At 38.6% G+C, this 22,543-nt stretch overlaps 1 protein-coding gene across 1 annotated transcript in view; it reads left to right on the forward strand.

Annotated features, from left to right (window-relative positions):
- The window catches only part of pcloa (piccolo presynaptic cytomatrix protein a), a 568,528-nt gene that overhangs the window by 405,768 nt on the left and 140,217 nt on the right, over positions 1–22,543 (forward strand). Inside the window, exons 16-17 of the mRNA XM_043713231.1 lie at positions 3,733–3,863; positions 13,981–14,007. Coding sequence (XP_043569166.1) covers positions 3,733–3,863; positions 13,981–14,007 — 158 coding nt within the window. The remainder of the gene's footprint in view (positions 1–3,732; positions 3,864–13,980; positions 14,008–22,543) is intronic.

The raw sequence follows: 22,543 nt of genomic DNA on the forward strand, positions 1-22,543 counted from the left end.
CAAACTTACTAACTGTACCTCTTATGCTCGCATCCAAATCATTTATGTAAATGACAAAAAGTAGAGAGCCCAGCATTGATCCTTGTGGCACTCCACTGGTCACAGGCCTCCAGTCTGAAAAACAACCCTCCACCACTACCTTCTGTCTTCTACCTTTGAGCCAGTTCTGTATCCAAATGGCTAGTTCTCCCTGTATTCCATGAGATCTAACCTTGATAATCAGTCTCCCATGTGGAACCTTGTCGAATGCCTTACTGAAGTCCATATAGATCACATCTACTGCTCTACCCTCATCAAATTGGATACAAAATTGGCTTGATGGTAGGAAGCAGAAGGTACTAGTGGAAGGATGCTTGTCGGACTGGAGGTCTGTGACTAATGCAGTGTCTCAGGGGTTGGTGCTGGGCCCATTGCTGTTTGTTATCTTTATCAATGATTTGCATTAGAATGTGCAAAGCGTGATTAGTAAACTTGCAGATGACTCTAAAATAAGTGGTATCTTGGACAATGAGGAAGATTATTAGAAATCGCAGCAGAACCTTGATCAACTGGGGATGTGGGTGAGGAATGGCAAATGGAGTTTAATATAGATAAATGTAAGGTCTTTTATTTTGGAAAGTCAAATCAAGGTATGAGTTTTATGGTGAATGGTTTTGCCTTAAGGATTGTAGTGGAACAGAGGGACCTTGGAGTTCAGGTGCACTGTTCTCTGAAAGTGGAGTCACAGGTAGACAGGGCAGTGAAGGAGGCTTTTGGCACACTGGCCTTCATCAGTCAGGGCACTGAATATAGAAGTTGGGAAATTATGTTGCAGTTATACAGGACGTTGGTGAGTCCGCACTTCGAGTATTGTGTTCAATTTTCGTCACCTTGTTATAGGAAGGATGTTATTAAACTGGAAAGAGTGCAGAATAAATCTACAAGGATGTTGAGTGGACTCAAAGGTTTGAGTTATAGGGAGAGGTAGGACAAGCTAGGACTTTTTTTTAAGAGCGTAGAAGACTGAGGGGGACCTTATAGAGATGTATAAGATCATGAGAGGCATGGGTAGAGTCTTTTTCCCAGGGTTGGGGAGTCAAGAACTAGAGGGCATCAGTTTAAGGTTAGAGGGGAAAGAATAAAAGGGAACCTGAGGGGCAATCTTTTTGCACAGAGGGGGTACAGATATGGAATGAGCTGCCAGCGGAAGTAGTTGAGGTGGGTACATTAATAACATTAATAGCATTTTGACAAATACATAGATAAAAAAGATTTAGAAGGATATGGACCAAGTGCTAGGAAATTGATTTATTGTGAATGGCCATTTTGGTCGGTATGGAACAGTTTGGGCTAAAGGGCCTGTCTCCATGCTGTAGAAGTCTATGACTTTAAGGAGCGATCGATGAGACTAGATTTTATTCTCTAACTTTGAAAAGAATGAAAGGCAATTGATTTATGCATATGAAATTCTTACAGGGATCCACAGGATAGATGCAGAAAAATTGTGACTCCCTGGCTGTAGATTGAGAACCAGGGAATACAGTCTTAGGATAAAACAGAAGCCATTCATGACTGAGATGAGCTGGAATTTCTTCACTCAGAGGGTAGTGAATCTTTGGAATTCTCAAACCTTGAAGGATATAGATGCCACATCACTGAACATACCTCAAAGAATCATGGGATTTGGGGAGTCAGCAGGAAATGAAAGTTAAAGCTTAATATCATCCTTCACCATATTGAATGATGAAACAGGCACAACAGAATATAAAGTCTACTCCTCCTCTTATTTTCCATGTTTTTTTTGGTTATGCAACTCTTCTGGAGGTTTTTCTTCGTATTTGGTTGTAACAGATGCATAATATATACATTATTAAACTTTGTTGCCCATGGAGTTCAGAATGATCGGACAATAAATGGCTATCTTTAATTGAAAATGAATTTGGAACGTCAAGAGACAATTCAGACCCCTGTTGGAAGTTTACATTGGCACCACAATATCACTTGAACAAAAGTATGGTTTCTGATCCCAATTCTTTTACTGTATATTTCCTCTCTCCACACCCCCAGTTTGTGCACAATCTCCTTCAATGAAATATAACTTTAAAGTGAGAGGAGATAGGTATAAAACAAATGTCAGAGGTAGTTTCTTTACTCAGAGAGTAGTAAGGGTATGGAATGCTTTGCCTGCAACGGTAGTAGATTCGCCAAGTTTAATTGCATTTAGTCGTCATTGGACAGGCATATGGACGTACATGGAATAGTGTAGGTGGGATGGGCTTCAGATTAGTATGACAGGGCGGCGCAACATTGAGCGCCGAAGGGCCTGTACTGCGCTGTAATGTTCTATGTTCTATAATATCTTTTATTTTTTATACTTACACTCTTTTCTGTTATTCATTTGTGAGATGTGAGTGTAGCTGACTGGCCAACGTTTATTGTGCATCTCTAGTTGCCCTTGAGAAAGTGGTAGTGAGTTGCATTCTTAAACTGCTGCAGTTCATGCTGTGGGTTGACTGACAATGCTGTTACGAAGGGAATTCTAGGATTTTGACCCAGTGACAGTGAAGCAACAGTGATATGTTTCCAGGTCAGGATAGTGAGTGGCTTGGAAGGGAACTTTCAGGGGATGGTGTTGCTATGTATCAGCTACCCCTGTCCCTCTAAACAGAAATGGCTGTGGGTTTGGAAGGTGCTGTCTGAGAATCTTTGGTGAATATCTGCAGTGCAGTTTCTTGTAGATAGTACACACTGCTGCTCCTGAACATCAGTGATGGTGGAAATGAACATTTGTGGACGTTGTGCCAATCAAGCAGGCTGCTTTGTTCTGGATAGTGTCATTGATGCATCTGTCCAGTGCATCTTTCACATTCCTGATTTCTGACTTGTAGATGATGGACAGACTTTGGGAAATCAGGAGGTGAGCTCCTCACCACAGTATTCCTAGTCTCTGACCTACTCTTGAGCCACTGTGTTTATATGGCGAGTCCAATTGAGTGGTAACCCCAAGGATATTGACAGTGGGAGATTCAGGGATGGCAGATTGAAGTCATAATAATCACAAATGAATTTGTTCTTTCCTTTCAAATGACAAGAGCATTTCATGGAAAATGCAAATCCCAAAGATTTAAATATTGCTGCAAAATAACAGATTTGTTAATTTTGTTTTATCTTACACTCATCAGGACAATTTTCCAATCACTTGTGGTCCCAAAAGTGCCAAGTCTATCTCAGATTACTGTGAAGAGTAAAGTATCTCAAACTTTTGAGCAACAGGTGAAGCAAGCTTCTTCATACTGCTACTATCCAGTAGCAACATGAGTGGCATTCACCACTATCAGGATCCTACTGTCAAACCAAAAAGACTTTCTGTCCTCCAACGATTTGTTTAATAATTTGTTGAACACAAGATGTGTTAATTATCAGTGGTCCTCTGATTCATAACATGGTAATCCTACTTTAGAAATGGCATTTACTTAATGGCATACTACAATGTGAAATTGTAAAATGGCACTGAACGTAAAATTCTCTTGTCAGTTTATTTATTTTGCAAACAATTAGATGGTTTTTTTGAAAGAAGCTGTTAGAAATGGCAGAAGAGACTATGTAAGAGAAAAGGGCAATCTGACAAAATCTAAATGAATTAATTAATTTAATTTTGTAACTTGAAAACTAATCTATGATCAGAAGATAAAAGCAACAAAAAAGGTACTACTCCTTTTCTTTAATGTCATTTAGAATCCTTTCTTCCCTTAGTTACAAATGAACTATGACAAGCACATTGGAAATCTCATTGTTCATGTTCTACAAGCTCGGAACCTTGCTCCCAGAGACAACAACGGTTATTCAGATCCATTTGTTAAGGTTTATCTTCTTCCAGGCAGAGGGTAAGGAAAGTATCTCATGAACTTTAATATCTTTGCAAAGTAATGAAATACACACATGATACATGCTCATAAAAAATGGTTGGAGCTGGTATTAGATTTTTTTCCCCTCTGCATGTAAACCCTGTATTAATAATGTTCTTGGAAATTCCATTCTGGATTAGTGGTGCTGGAAAAGCACAGCAGTTCAGGCAGTGTCCGAGGAGCAGTAAAATCGACGTTTCAGGCAAAAGCCCTTCATCAGGAATACAGGCAGAGTGCCTGAAGGGTGGAGAGATAAATGAGAGGAGGGTGGGGGTGGGGAGAAAGTAGCATAGAATACAATAAATGAGTGGGGAAGGGGATGAAGGTGCTGGGTCAGGGAGGAGGGTGGAGTGGATAGGTGGAAAAGAGGATAGTCAGGTAGGACAAGTCATGGGGACAATGCTGAGCTGGATGTTTGGAACTAGGGTGAGGTGGAGGAAGGGGAATTGAGGAAACTGTTGAAGTCCACATTGATGCCCTGGGGCTCCGCCCTCCTCCCTGGCCTATCACCTTCATCCCCACCCCCATTCACCTATTGTACTCTATGCTACTTTCTCCCCAGCCCCACCCTCCTCTCATTTATCTCTCCACCCTTCAGGCACTCTGCCTTTATTTCTGGGCTTTTGCCCAGAACATCGATTTTACTGCTTCTTGGATGCTGCCTGAACTGCTGTGCTTTTCCAGCACCACTAATCCAGAATCTGGTTTCCAGCATCTGCAGTCATTGTTTTTACCCTCTTGGAAATTCCAACCTCTTCCACAAAAATTGTTTGGAGATTGTAAAAGCTGCCAAGATGTTGGCTATAGTTTCATGGTTTTATAAGTTTGGCAACACTATAAGGTTCTTTATTAACATCAAATGAAATTGAACCCAGAAGTTCATGCTGAGCTAATTCATTCCTGGTAATGGGTTTGCTGTTTGTTAAAGCCTTGGCAAGAGCCACGGTATATTATGTGCAACGTTTTGCAATTTACCTGAGCAAAGGAATCTCAATTGGGGTGAAGATAATGAGGTCATTTGACTATCAAAGTTATCGCCCATATTTGTTGCCATGAACTGAATCAAATGATTTAGAGGCACGATGATCTTGACACCAAACCTTGGAGCTATAGACACTGTCCCAGATATTACTACAATGGCATTAATCTGCACCAATGTAATCTGTAGAATGTAATTATAACATATTTTAACCTCAACAGCATAATCAATGTACAATTGTAGAATGTGCAAACTGGTCAAAGGTCCTGACATGTTTTCATGACAAAATTGAACTGGTCATTTTAAAACAGAATTATGTTGCTTTGAAATTTGAAAATAATTTTAAAGATAATGCTTAAGTTCTTTGTTTTTAATAACATTTTAACTTGCATGGCTGTTGATTGAATGTACTAGGGTAAACATCAATTTCTGACAAAATGAGAGAAGCAACAGAAATATTTTGAGTCTATAAAATAGAAACCAGTTTTTTACTTGACAGCTAAGTGGTTGAAAGCATTCCTTTCACTTCACACATTTGTTCTAGTCTATCCCAAAGAATGTTAATAAATGTTTCCTCCCTCTCGTCCTGTCCTTCTGTCAGAAGCATGGAGACTTTCCATTCCATTCTGAAGGAATGCCTGCCTAGAAGGAAAGGTGTTCATTTTTTTCAGAAAATTTGGGATTAAATTACAAATAAGCATCAAGAATACCAAGACTGATAAATAGCAAAAAAAATCACCTAGGTGCAGGAAAAGATTAGAATAACGTACACCTTTGGAGTTACATAGACTGGTCAAATTAACTTGATCCAACATATCTACAAGTACTTGTTGCAAACACTACCTGCCAGTCAGTTGACACCTTCTGCATTTACCAAAAATAATCCTCAATAGAAGAGGCAAGGATGGACTTTTCTGACCTTCATCCTGACAACATCACATTAATTTTTGTGTAACTACTGCTAGTTAAGTTATTCGTTTCATCTATTGTACTTTCCTTTGAGTTTTCTACACTGAAATTAATATTGTGCTTTTAATAATGTTTGTAAACTTTAGTTTGAAGGTCATGTCAGCTTTTTGCACAACAAGTTTTAACATTTTCAAACACATTCAATCACTGAAAATGGAACAGGTTGACATTTCAGCATCGACCAGGTAAGTGATCTGAAAGGAAAAGGAGAATAAGGTTCTATATACATTAAGGAATCACAGAATCCTTACAGTGTGGAATGTAGCCATTCAGACCACTGAGTCCACACTGACCCCCTGAACAGCATCCTATCCAGACCTACCCTACCTCATCTCTGTAACCCCTGCATTTCCCATGGCTAATCCACCTAGCTTTTTTAGTTTGCACCATAGAACATTGAAAAAATACAGCGCAGTACAGGCCCTTTGGCCCTCGATGTTGCGCCGATCCAAGCCCACCTAACCTACACTAGCCCACTATCCTCCATATGCCTATCCAATGCCCGTTTAAATGCCCATAATGAAGGAGAGTCCACCACTGCTACTGGCAGCGCATTCCATGAACTCACGACTAAATCAAAGACAAAGGAGGATCAGTGCCAGCAAACTACATTAAACTACTATTATGCAGATGCAATACTGGTAGAGATGGAAAATACTATAGCCAGATATTGAGTTAAAAATGTTGTTGTACGGACTTGGTGGAGATGGCCTCTCTGTAGCAGCAACCTGCAGCTCTTACTGGCCCTCCAAATTGAGACCCTGTCTGTCCTTTGACCAGGAACCAGTATGATGGGTTTGGTACTCTCAACCTATTCAAAAAGTCAAATTCCTGCTCCAAATATCTGACAAAGGTAAACTACGATGATAACGAATTATAATTGGTCAAAACATGTTTGAGTACATATGAATGTGGTAAATCTTGACTTCATTCACTTACTTTTCCAATCAAAGGAGATTGACTGGAAGTTTATTGTTGTTTGGAAAGAATCACTGAAGAGAAAATTGGAATTGTGTTTTACAGAAGAAATAATCTTGAATTATGCCAGCTGATACAAACTGAAGCACTGTTACCTAAAGATAAAGCTTGTTGTAATTTGAATATTTGAAAATAGGCAAGCCAAGAAAATAGAATATCATCTCTTAAATGAGAGTGTCCTGATTTAACACTTGGTATATTCACATCTTTATTATATGTTTGATAAACTGAAACATTTGTCAAGATGATGCTGATTTGCAATATTCTAAGATAGATGACAGCAAATCAGCAGCAAGATTTTGAAATCTGAAAAGTTGTGAAATGAACTGTTGGAACTCTGTCACTGATTTTATGGTCACAAAAGTCAACATCTACCCCAAAACCTGTTAACCTGTTTTATTGCTATGCACCTTATGAATAGAAATGCAATTTTCATTTGAAAAGAGCTAGTTGACAGTATTTCCATTTTCTTTTATTCCTTAAAAACTTCTATGAAATAAAAACAACAAATGAAAATGGAGAAATTTGGAATCAACTTGTGGTATTTTGTTTAGCAAGTTGTTTAAGATTACATTATACAAATTCTAATATTCAGCTTTTCATATTCACCATATTGACCTGCCAATTTTAGTTCAGTTCTTTACCTTGTTTTCACAGTACACACAACACAAAAACTGACACTGCAGTGATAACAATTCTAAAAGGGAATGTTTATCATTTGTACAGGAAGTGCACAGTTTATAATCTGGTGCGAAAAGCAAACAATTGCTGTCCGCACATTAATTGTACTAATTTCAAATATTGATTAATCTGCTGTTGACGTGCTCCGTGGATGCATTATGGGAGGAGTTGTCATTGTAGTCCCCAATCTACGTACATTAGTCAAATAAAAAGATCAGAAGATACACAGGGTACTATAAATCTTTTGGATCTGCTTTACATCCAAGCCACCAATTAGACTACAGTATGAAGAAAAGTCCTCTCCAAATCCCGGAAACACAACTGAAACAGGTCAAGATAAAAAAAATTGGAAATAGAGCCAAGTTACTTATAAATATTCTGAACGATTGAAGGGGTAAAAGTGACCCATGTGCTTTGTTTTGTATACCCCAGGACTCAAAACTGAAAGGGTGAATTGTCAAATTTCATCTAATGTGTACTGTAAATGCATATTTAATAGCAATGTGTATGCATCTGGTGTATCATAGAGTTATACAGCATGGAAACAGACCTTTCACAAAAGATTCAATTTTTAAATTAATTTTAATTACCCATATTGTATGCTCACTTACTGAAATATGACCTTAGAATATTTAACTATTCAGAAAGAAAACATTGTTACATATTCAGGTAACAATGCTTACAAGATTTCAATTTGATTTATACATTTTAAAATTCAATTCTTCATTTAAGAAGACAACATGACATTGTAAGGTTTAAGACTCAATGAACTGTAAACAATGTAAGGGAAAATTTCAGTTCTGAGTGTTCATGATATATATTCAGCGTTCCTCCATATCTGCTGTAATACGAAAATCTAGAAAGCAGCTTGATCTGATAGAAGATCTGTGACAGTCTGATTTGATTGAAAATGCAAATTTCTATACATTTATATTTAGAGCTAGGTTTCGCTATAACCTGCAGACTAAAAGCTGAAGAAGCACAAAATATGGGTAATGAAGGCAGAAAATTGGAAGTGCTTTTCTATTAATGTATTGCATCATTTCCATGAAAGCTGAATAATTTCTAAATATCCAAGAAAGAACAGTCAGATCACTATGTTTCATTTATACTCAGGAAATGACTCACTTTAGAGGTGTATTCTTATTTTAAAGTATCAAGCAATTATCAAGAAAATTATTGGTTAGTAAAGTGAACAAACAGTGCTTGTTATGCCACAGAGCCTGATACAAATGTGCAAAGAAATGCAGCTCTAAAGTCAGTCCACCAGACTTTGTTAGTAACACTTGTATAAAGATCTGCTAAGCAAAATTTACAAGCAGAAGGAAAAAGCAAACACTACCTTGCATTCTGGACAACCATAACTTGGCTGAAAACGCCCAAAGGTTGAAGAGAGAGCAGAGCGAATAGAAAATAAAGAAAATGCACAAAGGCAAAGACAAATCAGCATGAGATTGAGAGTAAAGCTGAGCATGTGAACTAATTTATATTTAAAATGTAGGAAGGAGGACAGAGAGTTAACTGCTTGGGTTAAGACAATAAAACAAACAACTAATGCAACACGAAACAGACAGTTACCAGCCTTCTCCTTGGAATATGCAAGATTCTGAGCACCAATTAGAATTAACATTGAATATAATGAACAGGAGATCAAAAACAAAATCAACTTTTTAAACTATGTTTTTGGTGGAATAGGTAGGAGAACATTTTAATTTTCTCCCTTCAACTCATCATGAGTGAGTTTGCGGTGAACCTATTGTCATCAGAACAGTGACAGCAAACTCCAATCCCAGCCCTACATGATGACCATATTGTGGAATCTCAGTTACCAGAACACATTTTCTTGAAACTGTTCACAGGCTCAGCAAAATATTTAAATTCACATTCAAGTTGGATTCAGATGGCCTTTAAAGGCATAACTGTGTCATGCTATTGATAGACTTTCTGTTAATTATTTTATGAAATCAAGACAGAGTGTATAGCAGAGTTCAGCCTCCTGAGTTTTTCAGCACTTATGTTTTATTTCAGATTTCTAGCATCCACAGCATTTTGCTTTAAAATTATATTATGGGTTGTTCATATCACAACATGGGAGGTAGCAATGGAAATTTGTTTTTGAGTTTCATCTTCAGGAGGCAAGGATTTCAATCGTATGGTTAAACGGGACATGATTGTAGCAATATTTTTCAGAGAAACTAAACATTTTTCCATTTATTAGGCAATCCATTTCTGACCCTTTTCTCCAGAAACAACATTTATTTTGGTTGTTAATACTAAAGAGGTTTAATATTCAAAATATGAAGTTTGAGGCAATTGAGAAAATAGTTGCTATATCAATCTTTACTGTAAGATACTATTTAACTTCACCAACAGTCCACTTCTGAATACAGTTATGTACTGAAGGGTTCTACAGCATATTTGTAGAAGGAATATAAATATGTTGGAGGTACATTATTGATTGTTAAGTTTTGGTAGTTCACGATTGGTTTTAGCCAAGGCATTTATTTTCCTGCATTATTGGATTGGCTCCATCAAATAATTGCATAGGAGATGATACCCAAAATGATGGATCTCCACACAAGCCACAATTAGTAATGTTTCTGCTAGAAGGGAACAACTTATTCATTGTCATGCGCAATGTAGACAAAGGAAAACTTCATGCTGAAAACATTATCCTAACTGTTTCCTGAAATACTTAATACACAGTTACACAGTTGCACAATTGGCCTTATATCACTGCCTCTCCAATAGGCTGCCCTGCCCTGGGATATAAAGTCTCTGTGTGCCTGATTCCAATGGGACTGTGGAAGGTGTCTTGATGGCGGAGAATAAACTTTCACAATTAATTTATTTGGAATCAGACAACATCAACTAAAAGTCTGAACACTGAAAAAACAAGTGTGAAGGTAGGAATCCTTTGAATGAAAAACCAAAAAAAATGTGGATTCAGGGAATCAGACACAAGAATAGAAATTGAACCTGAAACATTAACTTTGCTTTCAGTTTGTTTTTCCAGCAAATTCTGTTTTTGATCCTTTTAGATAATACTGAGACACCAGCGCATGAACTCTGCATACGAGATAAATTGGTAAATGTTATGAAACTTGAAAGGGTTCAGAAAAGATTCACAAGGCTGTTTCCAGGGTTGGAGGGTTTGAGCTGTAGAGAGAGGCTGAATAGGTTGCGGGCTGTTTTCCCTGGAAGATCGAAGGCTGAAGGATGACCTTATAGAGGTTTATAAAATCATGACGGGCATGGACAGGGTAAATAGACAAGGTCTTTTCCCTAGGGTAGGGGAGTCCAGAACAATAGTTTAGGGTGAAAGTGGAAAAATTTAAAAAGGAACTAAGGTGCAACCTTTTCATGCAGAGGGTGGTGTGTGTATGGAATGAGATGCCAGAGGAGGCTGGTACAATTACAACATCTAAAAGGCATCTGGATGGGTATATGAACAGGAAAGGTTTAGAGGGATATGGGCCAATTGCTGGCAAATGGAACGAGATTAGATTTGGAAATCTGGTTGGCATGGACAAGTTGGATCAAAGAGACTGTTTCTGTGCTGTACATCTCCATGACTGTATAATATATAAAAGTAATGACAGGAGTGACAGCGTGGGATTAATATCTGTGACTTCATGAATACAGTTTGAAATCAGCAATTTTTGAGAAGATTTGTAGCTCAGGTTGATGATAAGTATGTAAGTTATCTCACTGAGCTGGAAGGTTTGTTTTCAGATGTTTCATCACCATGGCGGCACGGTGGCTCAGTGTTTAGCACTGCTGCCTCACAGCACCAGGGAACTGAGTTCAATTCGCACCTCGGGTTACTGTCTGTGTGGAGTTTGCACATTCTCCCTGTGTCTGTGTGGGTTTCCTCTGGGTGCTCCGGTTTCCTCCCACAATCCAAAGATGTGCAAGTCAGTTGAATTGGCCATGCTAAGATTGTCCATAGTGTTAGGTACATTAGTCAGGGGTAAATGTCGGGTTATGGGTGGGTTGCTCTTCGGAGGGTCGGTGTGGACTTGTTGGGCTGAAGGGCCTGTTTCCATACTATAGGAAATCTAATAATCTAATCTAATGACTAGGTAACATAATCAATTAACTAGTCACGGTGATGAAATGTCTGAAAACAAACCTTCCAGCTCAGTGAGATAACTTACATACTTATCATCAACCTGAGCTACAAATCTTCTCAAAAATTGCTGATTTCAAACTGTATTCATGAAGTCACAGATATTAATCCCACGCTGTCACTCCTGTCATTACTTTTATATATTATACAGTCATGGAGATGTACAGCACAGAAACAGTCTCTTTGATCCAACTTGTCCATGCCAACCAGATTTCCAAATCTAATCTCGTTCCATTTGCCAGCAATTGGCCCATATCCCTCTAAACCTTTCCTGTTCATATACCCATCCAGATGCCTTTTAGATGTTGTAATTGTACCAGCCTCCTCTGGCATCTCATTCCATACACACACCACCCTCTGCATGAAAAGGTTGCACCTTAGTTCCTTTTTAAATTTTTCCACTTTCACCCTAAACTATTGTTCTGGACTCCCCTACCCTAGGGAAAAGACCTTGTCTATTTACCCTGTCCATGCCCGTCATGATTTTATAAACCTCTATAAGGTCATCCTTCAGCCTTCGATCTTCCAGGGAAAACAGCCCGCAACCTATTCAGCCTCTCTCTACAGCTCAAACCCTCCAACCCTGGAAACAGCCTTGTGAATCTTTTCTGAACCCTTTCAAGTTTCATAACATTTACCAATTTATCTCGTATGCAGAGTTCATGCGCTGGTGTCTCAGTATTATCTAAAAGGATCAAAAACAGAATTTGCTGGAAAAACAAACTGAAAGCAAAGTTAATGTTTCAGGTTCAATTTCTATTCTTGTGTCTGATTCCCTGAATCCACATTTTTTTTGGTTTTTCATTCAAAGGATTCCTACCTTCACACTTGTTTTTTCAGTGTTCAGACTTTTAGTTGATGTTGTCTGATTCCAAATAAATTAATTGTGAAAGTTTATTCTCCGCCATCAAGACACCTTCCACAGTCCCATTGGAATCAGGCACACAGAGACTTTATATCCCAGGGCAGGGCAGCCTATTGGAGAGGCAGTGATATAAGGCCAATTGTGCAACTGTGTAACTGTGTATTAAGTATTTCAGGAAACAGTTAGGATAATGTTTTCAGCATGAAGTTTTCCTTTGTCTACATTGCGCATGACAATGAATAAGTTGTTCCCTTCTAGCAGAAACATTACTAATTGTGGCTTGTGTGGAGATCCATCATTTTGGGTATCATCTCCTATGCAATTATTTGATGGAGCCAATCCAATAATGCAGGAAAATAAATGCCTTGGCTAAAACCAATCGTGAACTACCAAAACTTAACAATCAATAATGTACCTCCAACATATTTATATTCCTTCTACAAATCTGCTGTAGAACCCTTCAGTACATAACTGTATTCAGAAGTGGACTGTTGGTGAAGTTAAATAGTATCTTACAGTAAAGATTGATATAGCAACTATTTTCTCAATTGCCTCAAACTTCATATTTTGAATATTAAACCTCTTTAGTATTAACAACCAAAATAAATGTTGTTTCTGGAGAAAAGGGTCAGAAATGGATTGCCTAATAAATGGAAAAATGTTTAGTTTCTCTGAAAAATATTGCTACAATCATGTCCCGTTTAACCATACGATTGAAATCCTTGCCTCCTGAAGATGGAACTCAAAAACAAATTTCCATTGCTACCTCCCATGTTGTGATATGAACAACCCATAATATAATTTTAAAGCAAAATGCTGTGGATGCTAGAAATCTGAAATAAAACATAAGTGCTGAAAAACTCAGGAGGCTGAACTCTGCTATACACTCTGTCTTGATTTCATAAAATAATTAACAGAAAGTCTATCAATAGCATGACACAGTTATGCCTTTAAAGGCCATCTGAATCCAACTTGAATGTGAATTTAAATATTTTGCTGAGCCTGTGAACAGTTTCAAGAAAATGTGTTCTGGTAACTGAGATTCCACAATATGGTCATCATGTAGGGCTGGGATTGGAGTTTGCTGTCACTGTTCTGATGACAATAGGTTCACCGCAAACTCACTCATGATGAGTTGAAGGGAGAAAATTAAAATGTTCTCCTACCTATTCCACCAAAAACATAGTTTAAAAAGTTGATTTTGTTTTTGATCTCCTGTTCATTATATTCAATGTTAATTCTAATTGGTGCTCAGAATCTTGCATATTCCAAGGAGAAGGCTGGTAACTGTCTGTTTCGTGTTGCATTAGTTGTTTGTTTTATTGTCTTAACCCAAGCAGTTAACTCTCTGTCCTCCTTCCTACATTTTAAATATAAATTAGTTCACATGCTCAGCTTTACTCTCAATCTCATGCTGATTTGTCTTTGCCTTTGTGCATTTTCTTTATTTTCTATTCGCTCTGCTCTCTCTTCAACCTTTGGGCGTTTTCAGCCAAGTTATGGTTGTCCAGAATGCAAGGTAGTGTTTGCTTTTTCCTTCTGCTTGTAAATTTTGCTTAGCAGATCTTTATACAAGTGTTACTAACAAAGTCTGGTGGACTGACTTTAGAGCTGCATTTCTTTGCACATTTGTATCAGGCTCTGTGGCATAACAAGCACTGTTTGTTCACTTTACTAACCAATAATTTTCTTGATAATTGCTTGATACTTTAAAATAAGAATACACCTCTAAAGTGAGTCATTTCCTGAGTATAAATGAAACATAGTGATCTGACTGTTCTTTCTTGGATATTTAGAAATTATTCAGCTTTCATGGAAATGATGCAATACATTAATAGAAAAGCACTTCCAATTTTCTGCCTTCATTACCCATATTTTGTGCTTCTTCAGCTTTTAGTCTGCAGGTTATAGCGAAACCTAGCTCTAAATATAAATGTATAGAAATTTGCATTTTCAATCAAATCAGACTGTCACAGATCTTCTATCAGATCAAGCTGCTTTCTAGATTTTCATATTACAGCAGATATGGAGGAACGCTGAATATATATCATGAACACTCAGAACTGAAATTTTCCCTTACATTGTTTACAGTTCATTGAGTCTTAAACCTTACAATGTCATGTTGTCTTCTTAAATGAAGAATTGAATTTTAAAATGTATAAATCAAATTGAAATCTTGTAAGCATTGTTACCTGAATATGTAACAATGTTTTCTTTCTGAATAGTTAAATATTCTAAGGTCATATTTCAGTAAGTGAGCATACAATATGGGTAATTAAAATTAATTTAAAAATTGAATCTTTTGTGAAAGGTCTGTTTCCATGCTGTATAACTCTATGATACACCAGATGCATACACATTGCTATTAAATATGCATTTACAGTACACATTAGATGAAATTTGACAATTCACCCTTTCAGTTTTGAGTCCTGGGGTATACAAAACAAAGCACATGGGTCACTTTTACCCCTTCAATCGTTCAGAATATTTATAAGTAACTTGGCTCTATTTCCAATTTTTTTTATCTTGACCTGTTTCAGTTGTGTTTCCGGGATTTGGAGAGGACTTTTCTTCATACTGTAGTCTAATTGGTGGCTTGGATGTAAAGCAGATCCAAAAGATTTATAGTACCCTGTGTATCTTCTGATCTTTTTATTTGACTAATGTACGTAGATTGGGGACTACAATGACAACTCCTCCCATAATGCATCCACGGAGCACGTCAACAGCAGATTAATCAATATTTGAAATTAGTACAATTAATGTGCGGACAGCAATTGTTTGCTTTTCGCACCAGATTATAAACTGTGCACTTCCTGTACAAATGATAAACATTCCCTTTTAGAATTGTTATCACTGCAGTGTCAGTTTTTGTGTTGTGTGTACTGTGAAAACAAGGTAAAGAACTGAACTAAAATTGGCAGGTCAATATGGTGAATATGAAAAGCTGAATATTAGAATTTGTATAATGTAATCTTAAACAACTTGCTAAACAAAATACCACAAGTTGATTCCAAATTTCTCCATTTTCATTTGTTGTTTTTATTTCATAGAAGTTTTTAAGGAATAAAAGAAAATGGAAATACTGTCAACTAGCTCTTTTCAAATGAAAATTGCATTTCTATTCATAAGGTGCATAGCAATAAAACAGGTTAACAGGTTTTGGGGTAGATGTTGACTTTTGTGACCATAAAATCAGTGACAGAGTTCCAACAGTTCATTTCACAACTTTTCAGATTTCAAAATCTTGCTGCTGATTTGCTGTCATCTATCTTAGAATATTGCAAATCAGCATCATCTTGACAAATGTTTCAGTTTATCAAACATATAATAAAGATGTGAATATACCAAGTGTTAAATCAGGACACTCTCATTTAAGAGATGATATTCTATTTTCTTGGCTTGCCTATTTTCAAATATTCAAATTACAACAAGCTTTATCTTTAGGTAACAGTGCTTCAGTTTGTATCAGCTGGCATAATTCAAGATTATTTCTTCTGTAAAACACAATTCCAATTTTCTCTTCAGTGATTCTTTCCAAACAACAATAAACTTCCAGTCAATCTCCTTTGATTGGAAAAGTAAGTGAATGAAGTCAAGATTTACCACATTCATATGTACTCAAACATGTTTTGACCAATTATAATTCGTTATCATCGTAGTTTACCTTTGTCAGATATTTGGAGCAGGAATTTGACTTTTTGAATAGGTTGAGAGTACCAAACCCATCATACTGGTTCCTGGTCAAAGGACAGACAGGGTCTCAATTTGGAGGGCCAGTAAGAGCTGCAGGTTGCTGCTACAGAGAGGCCATCTCCACCAAGTCCGTACAACAACATTTTTAACTCAATATCTGGCTATAGTATTTTCCATCTCTACCAGTATTGCATCTGCATAATAGTAGTTTAATGTAGTTTGCTGGCACTGATCCTCCTTTGTCTTTGATTTGTCTTTGGAGTATCTAGTGATTACTGATGGACGATGTACCACGAGAGAGTATTTATAGAAGAGGCACTGCTCTAAGATAATAATAAAGTTTATTGAGTAATAGCAGTAGCACAACTTCATTTGGTCAGGTATAATCATGAGGACATTAGGCAGCTGGAACAGAAAATCTGCTCCCTTTGAAAACCTGAGTCAAACACTTTGTTTCAAAACAAAGACTGTGTATAATATCAATATGAACATTTAACACCTTCAGAACCATTGCCATATGCAACAGTGATTGCAACTGTGAGGCCACCATTATCATAGATCATAGAAAAGTACAGCACAGAACAGGCCCTTCGCCCCACAATGTTGTGCCGAGGATTATTCCTAATCTAAAATAAAATTACCTAACCTACACACCCCTCAATTCACTGCTGTCCATGTGCATGTCCAGCAGTCGCTTAAATGCCCCAAATGACTCTGCTTCCACCACCACCACTGGCAATGCATTCCATGCATTCACAACTCTCTGCAAAAGGGACCTACCTCTGATATCTCCTCTATACCTTCCTCCTAATATCTTAAAACGATTACCCCTCAAGCCAGTCAATCCTGCCCTGGGGAAAAGTCTCTGTATATTGACTCTATCCAAGCCTCTCATTTCCTTGTATATATCGATCAGGTCACCTCGCTTCCTCCTTCTCTCCAGAGAAAAAGGTCCAAGCTTAGTCAACCTGTCTTTGTAAGACAAGCCCTCCAGTCCAGGCAGCATTCTGGTAAACCTTCTTTGCACCCTCTCCAAAGCGTCTGTATCTTTCCTATAATAGGGTGACCAAAACTGGACACAGTATTCCATGTGTGGACTCACCAGGTTCTTGTAGAGCTGCAGCAAAACCTCACAGCTCTTAAACTTGCTTTTAATGAAAGCCAAAACACCATATGCTTTCTTAACAACCCTAGCCACTTGGGTGGCAACTTTGAAGGATCTATGCACTTGAACACCGAGATCCCTCCGTTCCTCCACACTGCCAAGAATCCTGTCTTTACTCCTATATTCATCATTCAGGTTTGACCTTCCAAACTGCATCACTTTGCATTTATCCAGGTTGAACTCCATCTGCCATTTCACAGCCCAGCTCTACATCCTATGTCACGCTGCATATAGCCCTCTATACTATTGACGACACCTACAACCTTTGTGTCATCTGCAAATTTACAAACCCACCCCTCAACCTCCTCATCCAAGTCATTTATAAAAACTACAAAGAGCAGAGGCCCAAGAACAGAGCCCTACGGGACACCACTCACCACTGACCTCCAGGCAGAATACTTTCCATCTACAATCACTCTCTGCCTTCTGTCAGCCAACCAATTCTGAATCCAGATAGCCAAATCTCCCTGTATCCCATACTTCCTGACTTTATGAATGAGCCTACCATGGGGAACCTTATCAAATGCCTTGCTGAAGTCCAAATACACCACATCCACTGCTCAACCTTCGTCAACCTGCCTCGTCACCTCCTCAAAGAACTCAATAAGGTTTGTGAGGCATGACCTGCCACTCACAAAGTCATGCTGTCTGCCTTTAATCACACGATGCTTTTCCAAATAGTCATAAATCATATCCATCAGAATTCTTTGTGGGCGGCACGGTGGCACAGTGGTTAGCACTGCTGCCTCACAGCGTCAGAGACCCGGGTTCAATTCCCGCCTCAGGTGACTGACTGTGTGGAGTTTGCACGTTCTCCCCGTGTCTGCGTGGGTTTCCTCCGGGTGCTCCGGTTTCCTCCCACCATCCAAAGATGTGCAGGGTCAGGTGAATTGGCCATACTAAATTGCCTGTAGTGTTAGGTAAGGGGTAAATGTAGGGGTATGGGTGGGTTTCGCTTCGGCGGGTCGGTGTGGACTTGTTGGGCCGAAGGGCCTGTTTCCACACTGTAATCTAATCTAATCTAATCTTTCCAAACCTTGCTGACCACAGACTTAAGACTGACTGGTGTGTAATTGCCAGGGATTTCCCTATTACCCTTCTTGAAAAGAGGAACAACATTTGCCTCCCTCCAATCTTTTGGTATGACTCCCAAGAAGAGTAAGGAAGCAAAGATCTTCACCACTGGCTTAGCAACCTCCTTTCTCACTTCCCGAATAAATCTGGTCTGGCCCTGGAGACTTATCAATCTTAATGTTTGCCGAAATTTCCAGCACATCAACTTTGTCAATCTTATCTGTTCAAGCCTATTTCCCAGCTCCTCAAAGTTCTCATTCACAATAAGGTCCCTTTCCTTGGTGAAAGCCGAAGCAAAAATCATTTAGGGCTTCCCCATCTGCTCAGACTCTATGCACAAGTTCCCTACGTTATCCCTGATCGGCCCTACCTTCTCCCTGATCATTCTCTTATTCCTTATGCATAAGTAGAATGCCTTTGGGCCTAATCCTCCTTGCCAAGCCCTTTTCATGCCCCTCCTGGCTCTCCTCAGTCCATTTCTGAGTTCCTTTCTAGTCAGCCTGTAATCCTCTAAAGCAGTGCTGGATCCTTGCTTCCTCCACCTTATGTAAGCTGCCTTCTTTCTTTTGGCGAGAAGCTCCTCTGTTCTTGTCATCCCAGGCTCCTTAATCTTACCCCTGTCTCAGAAGAACAAATTTGTGCATCACTCACAGCAATTGCTCCTTGTGGAGATGGAGCTCCTCCACTGGATAACCTGTGGTCACATATCTGGCAGATAGATAGAGTGACCTCAGAGTCAAGCTGAATTGTTGATCCCCCATTCTACTGATGGGAGGCTGGTCCCATTCAGCTGGCTTAGACAATTCAGAAGAGTGGGAGGGTTGGTCTATAGACCAACCGGAAATACCAATTGGAGTCGGAATAGGACATTCAGCCCCTGAATCTGTCCTACCATTTGATAAGATCGTTGCTGATCTGATTGTGGCATTAAATCTAATTTCCTTTATACTTATTTACGTCTTGTAACATTTGACACCCTTGTCAATCAAGAGCTATCTAACCTACCCTGCAATATTTTCAATGACTACACCTCTGCTACTCTGTGAAAGAGAATTCCAAATGATGATCCTGTGAGAGAAAATTGACATTCTTCGAGGAAATCATATAAGGGTTAGGTAAAGAGAAAATCAGTCGATGGACCGTCCATAAGAAGACACGTCAAAGACTATTTCTGAGAATAAAAGCTCATGATATAGGAAGCAGGATATTAGCATGGACAGACAATTGGCTGGCTAACAGAAAATATTTGACATAAATGGATAATTTTCCGGCTGGCAAAGTGTAACAAGCGATGTACCACTGGGATCAGTGTTGAGGCCTCAACATTTTACAATTTTTAAAAAATTAATTGGGTGAAGGGACCAAAAGTATAGTAGCTATATTTTCTGGTGACACCAAGATAGATAGGAAAGTAAGTTGTGAAGAGGACATAAGGAGGCTAGAAAAGGACATGACAAAGTTAAGTGAGTGAACAAAGATCTTCCAAGTGCCATTTCATTTGGAGAAATGTGAAATTTTCAGTTTTCACAGAAAGGAGAGAAAAGAAGCATTTAACTAAATGGTGAAAGATGCAGAGGGACCTCGGCTTTCTCCTGCATGAATCACAAAAGATTAGTATACACCTTCCACTAGAAGTTAGGAAACCTAATGGAGTTATAGAGGTCTACAGTACAGAAAAAGGCTCTTGAACCCATCTAGTCTGTGCCAGTCAAAAACAAGAATCTAATTATTTTAATCTCGTTCTCCAGTATTTGGCCCCATAGCCTTGTATGACTTGGCATTGAAAGTATAATTCTAAATACTTAATGTTACGAAGGTTTCTGCTTTTACCACCGCTTCTCTGTCATGAATTTCAGATACCTAGTATCCTCTGGGTGAAAAGGTTTTTCCTCACATCTCTTCTAAACCTCTGTCTCTTACCTTAAATCTATGCCCCCTGGTTATTGCCCCTCCACCAAGGGGAAAAAAAATCCCTCCTGTGTATCCTTTCTATGCCCCTCATAAGTTTATATATATAAATCAAGTCCTATCTCAGTCTTCTCTTAATGGAATGTTTGCATCGATTATTAAATGCAAAAGCAGATAGATTATACTTCAGTCACTCACAACACTTGTGAAACTACATCTGGAGTTCTGTGTATAGTATTGGTAGCCTTTTAAGGAAGGGTGTAAATTTATTGGAAGCAGTTCAGAAAATGTTAACTGTAGTATGACTTGGAATGGGCAGGTTTCTTATTAGATATTGAACAGACTAATCTTGTATCAACTGAAGTTAAGAAATTTCAGAGATGACTTGATTGGAGGATAAAAGATCTTGAGGGTTGTTGTGGAAAGGATGTTTTCACGTGTAGGTTAATATAGAATAGAACTCTGATTTCACCAGTTTCCTCATTTCCCCTCCCCCCACCTTGTCTCAGTCTAATCCATCGAATTCAGCACCGCCTTCCTAACCTGCAATCTTCTTCCCGACCTCTCCGCCCCCACCCCAGTCTGACCTATCACCCTCACCTTGACCTCTTTCTCCTGTTCCCTGGATGCTGCCTGACCTGCTGCGCTTTTCCAGCAACACATTTTCAGCTCTAATATAGAATAGAGGTTGCTTTTCTTAAAACATGTAACCTATTAATGACAAAGATGAGATTTTCTTTCTAAAAGACATGAGCATTTGGAATCCTTGAATATTTTGAAAGCAGAAGTTTGTAGATTTTTGTTAAACAGGGTGGTGACTTGTTATTAGAAGGCATGAATATGGACTAATCAGTTGAGCTGTGATCCTGTTGAATGGCTTTAGCAGCTGAGTGGCCCACTCCTGTCCCTGATTTGTATGTTTATATCTTTTCTGAGTGTCATGAACAATCCCCTTAAATACCTGTCTTTTCATTGTTTGATCTGTTTTCCAACTTCATTTTGCCATCATTGTCTTAGTAACTTTGTCATTTCATTTATTTAAGGATAGATAGATACTTGCACATGCAAATTAAATGCAAAATCAATTACTTTTCCACACTGACAGCTATGTATTTTCTCACTTACTCAACTCATCCAAATCACTCTGAAATCTCTTTATTTCCATCTCACCACTCAAAATTTGTCTTAGTTTGTGTCATTAACAGACTTGAAAATATTTCATTTAATTTCTTCATTCAAATCATTGATTAATGTGAATAGCTGGGGCCCCAAGCACTTATTCATGTGGTACTCCACTTGACAAGTCTTCTATTGTGAAAATGACTTATCTATTCCTGTTCTCTGTTTCCTGTCTGCTAACCAATTCTTAATCCATACTGGTATATCATCACCAATCTCATGTGCTCCAAACTTGTGCACTAACCACTTACATGGTACTTTATCAAAAACATTCCCGAAGGAATGTTTAAACCAAGACTATAATGAGGCAAGGTGCTGTTGGCTTGGCCAAATCCAAACTATGCATGAATCAACAAGTTACCATTGAAGAAGTGACATTTGATAGCATGTCGACAAGACCTTTCATCATTCTTGGTAATGCCTGAGAACAGACTAATCAGGTGGTAATTCACACAGTTGGGTTTGTACTGCTCAATGTGCACAAGGTAATACTGGGTAATTTTCTACATTGTCAGGTGGATGCTATTGTTGTAGCTGTACTGGAACAGCTTGGCTATAAGTATGACAAGTTTTGGAGCACAGGTCCTCAGTACTATTGGCTTTTAAATATCCAGTCCTTTCATCGATTTCATAAATCACATGGACTTAATCAAATTAGCTGAACACTGGCATCTGTGAGGCTGGAAACCTCAGAAAGGGACCAAAATGGACTACTCACTCAGTTTTTGCACTAACATGTTTGGTTGTGTTATCACTGAGAATGGAGAATTTTCTGGAGATGCCTCTTCCAGTGAGTTACCACCATTATTCATTACTCGGTACAGCAGGACAGTAAAGCTTTGTTCTGATTGGTTGGTTGTGAAATCATTTACGCTGGAAATGTGTTGCTGGAAAAGCGCAGCAGGTCAGGCAGCATCCAGGGAACAGGATTAGATTAGATAGATTAGATTAGATTACTTACAGTGTGGAAACAGGCCCTTCGGCCCAGCAAGTCCACACCGACCCGCCGAAGCGTAACCCACCCAGACCCATT

The sequence above is a fragment of the Chiloscyllium plagiosum genome, chromosome 23, assembly GCF_004010195.1.
Source record: "Chiloscyllium plagiosum isolate BGI_BamShark_2017 chromosome 23, ASM401019v2, whole genome shotgun sequence".
Classification (NCBI taxonomy): Eukaryota; Metazoa; Chordata; class Chondrichthyes; order Orectolobiformes; family Hemiscylliidae; genus Chiloscyllium; species Chiloscyllium plagiosum.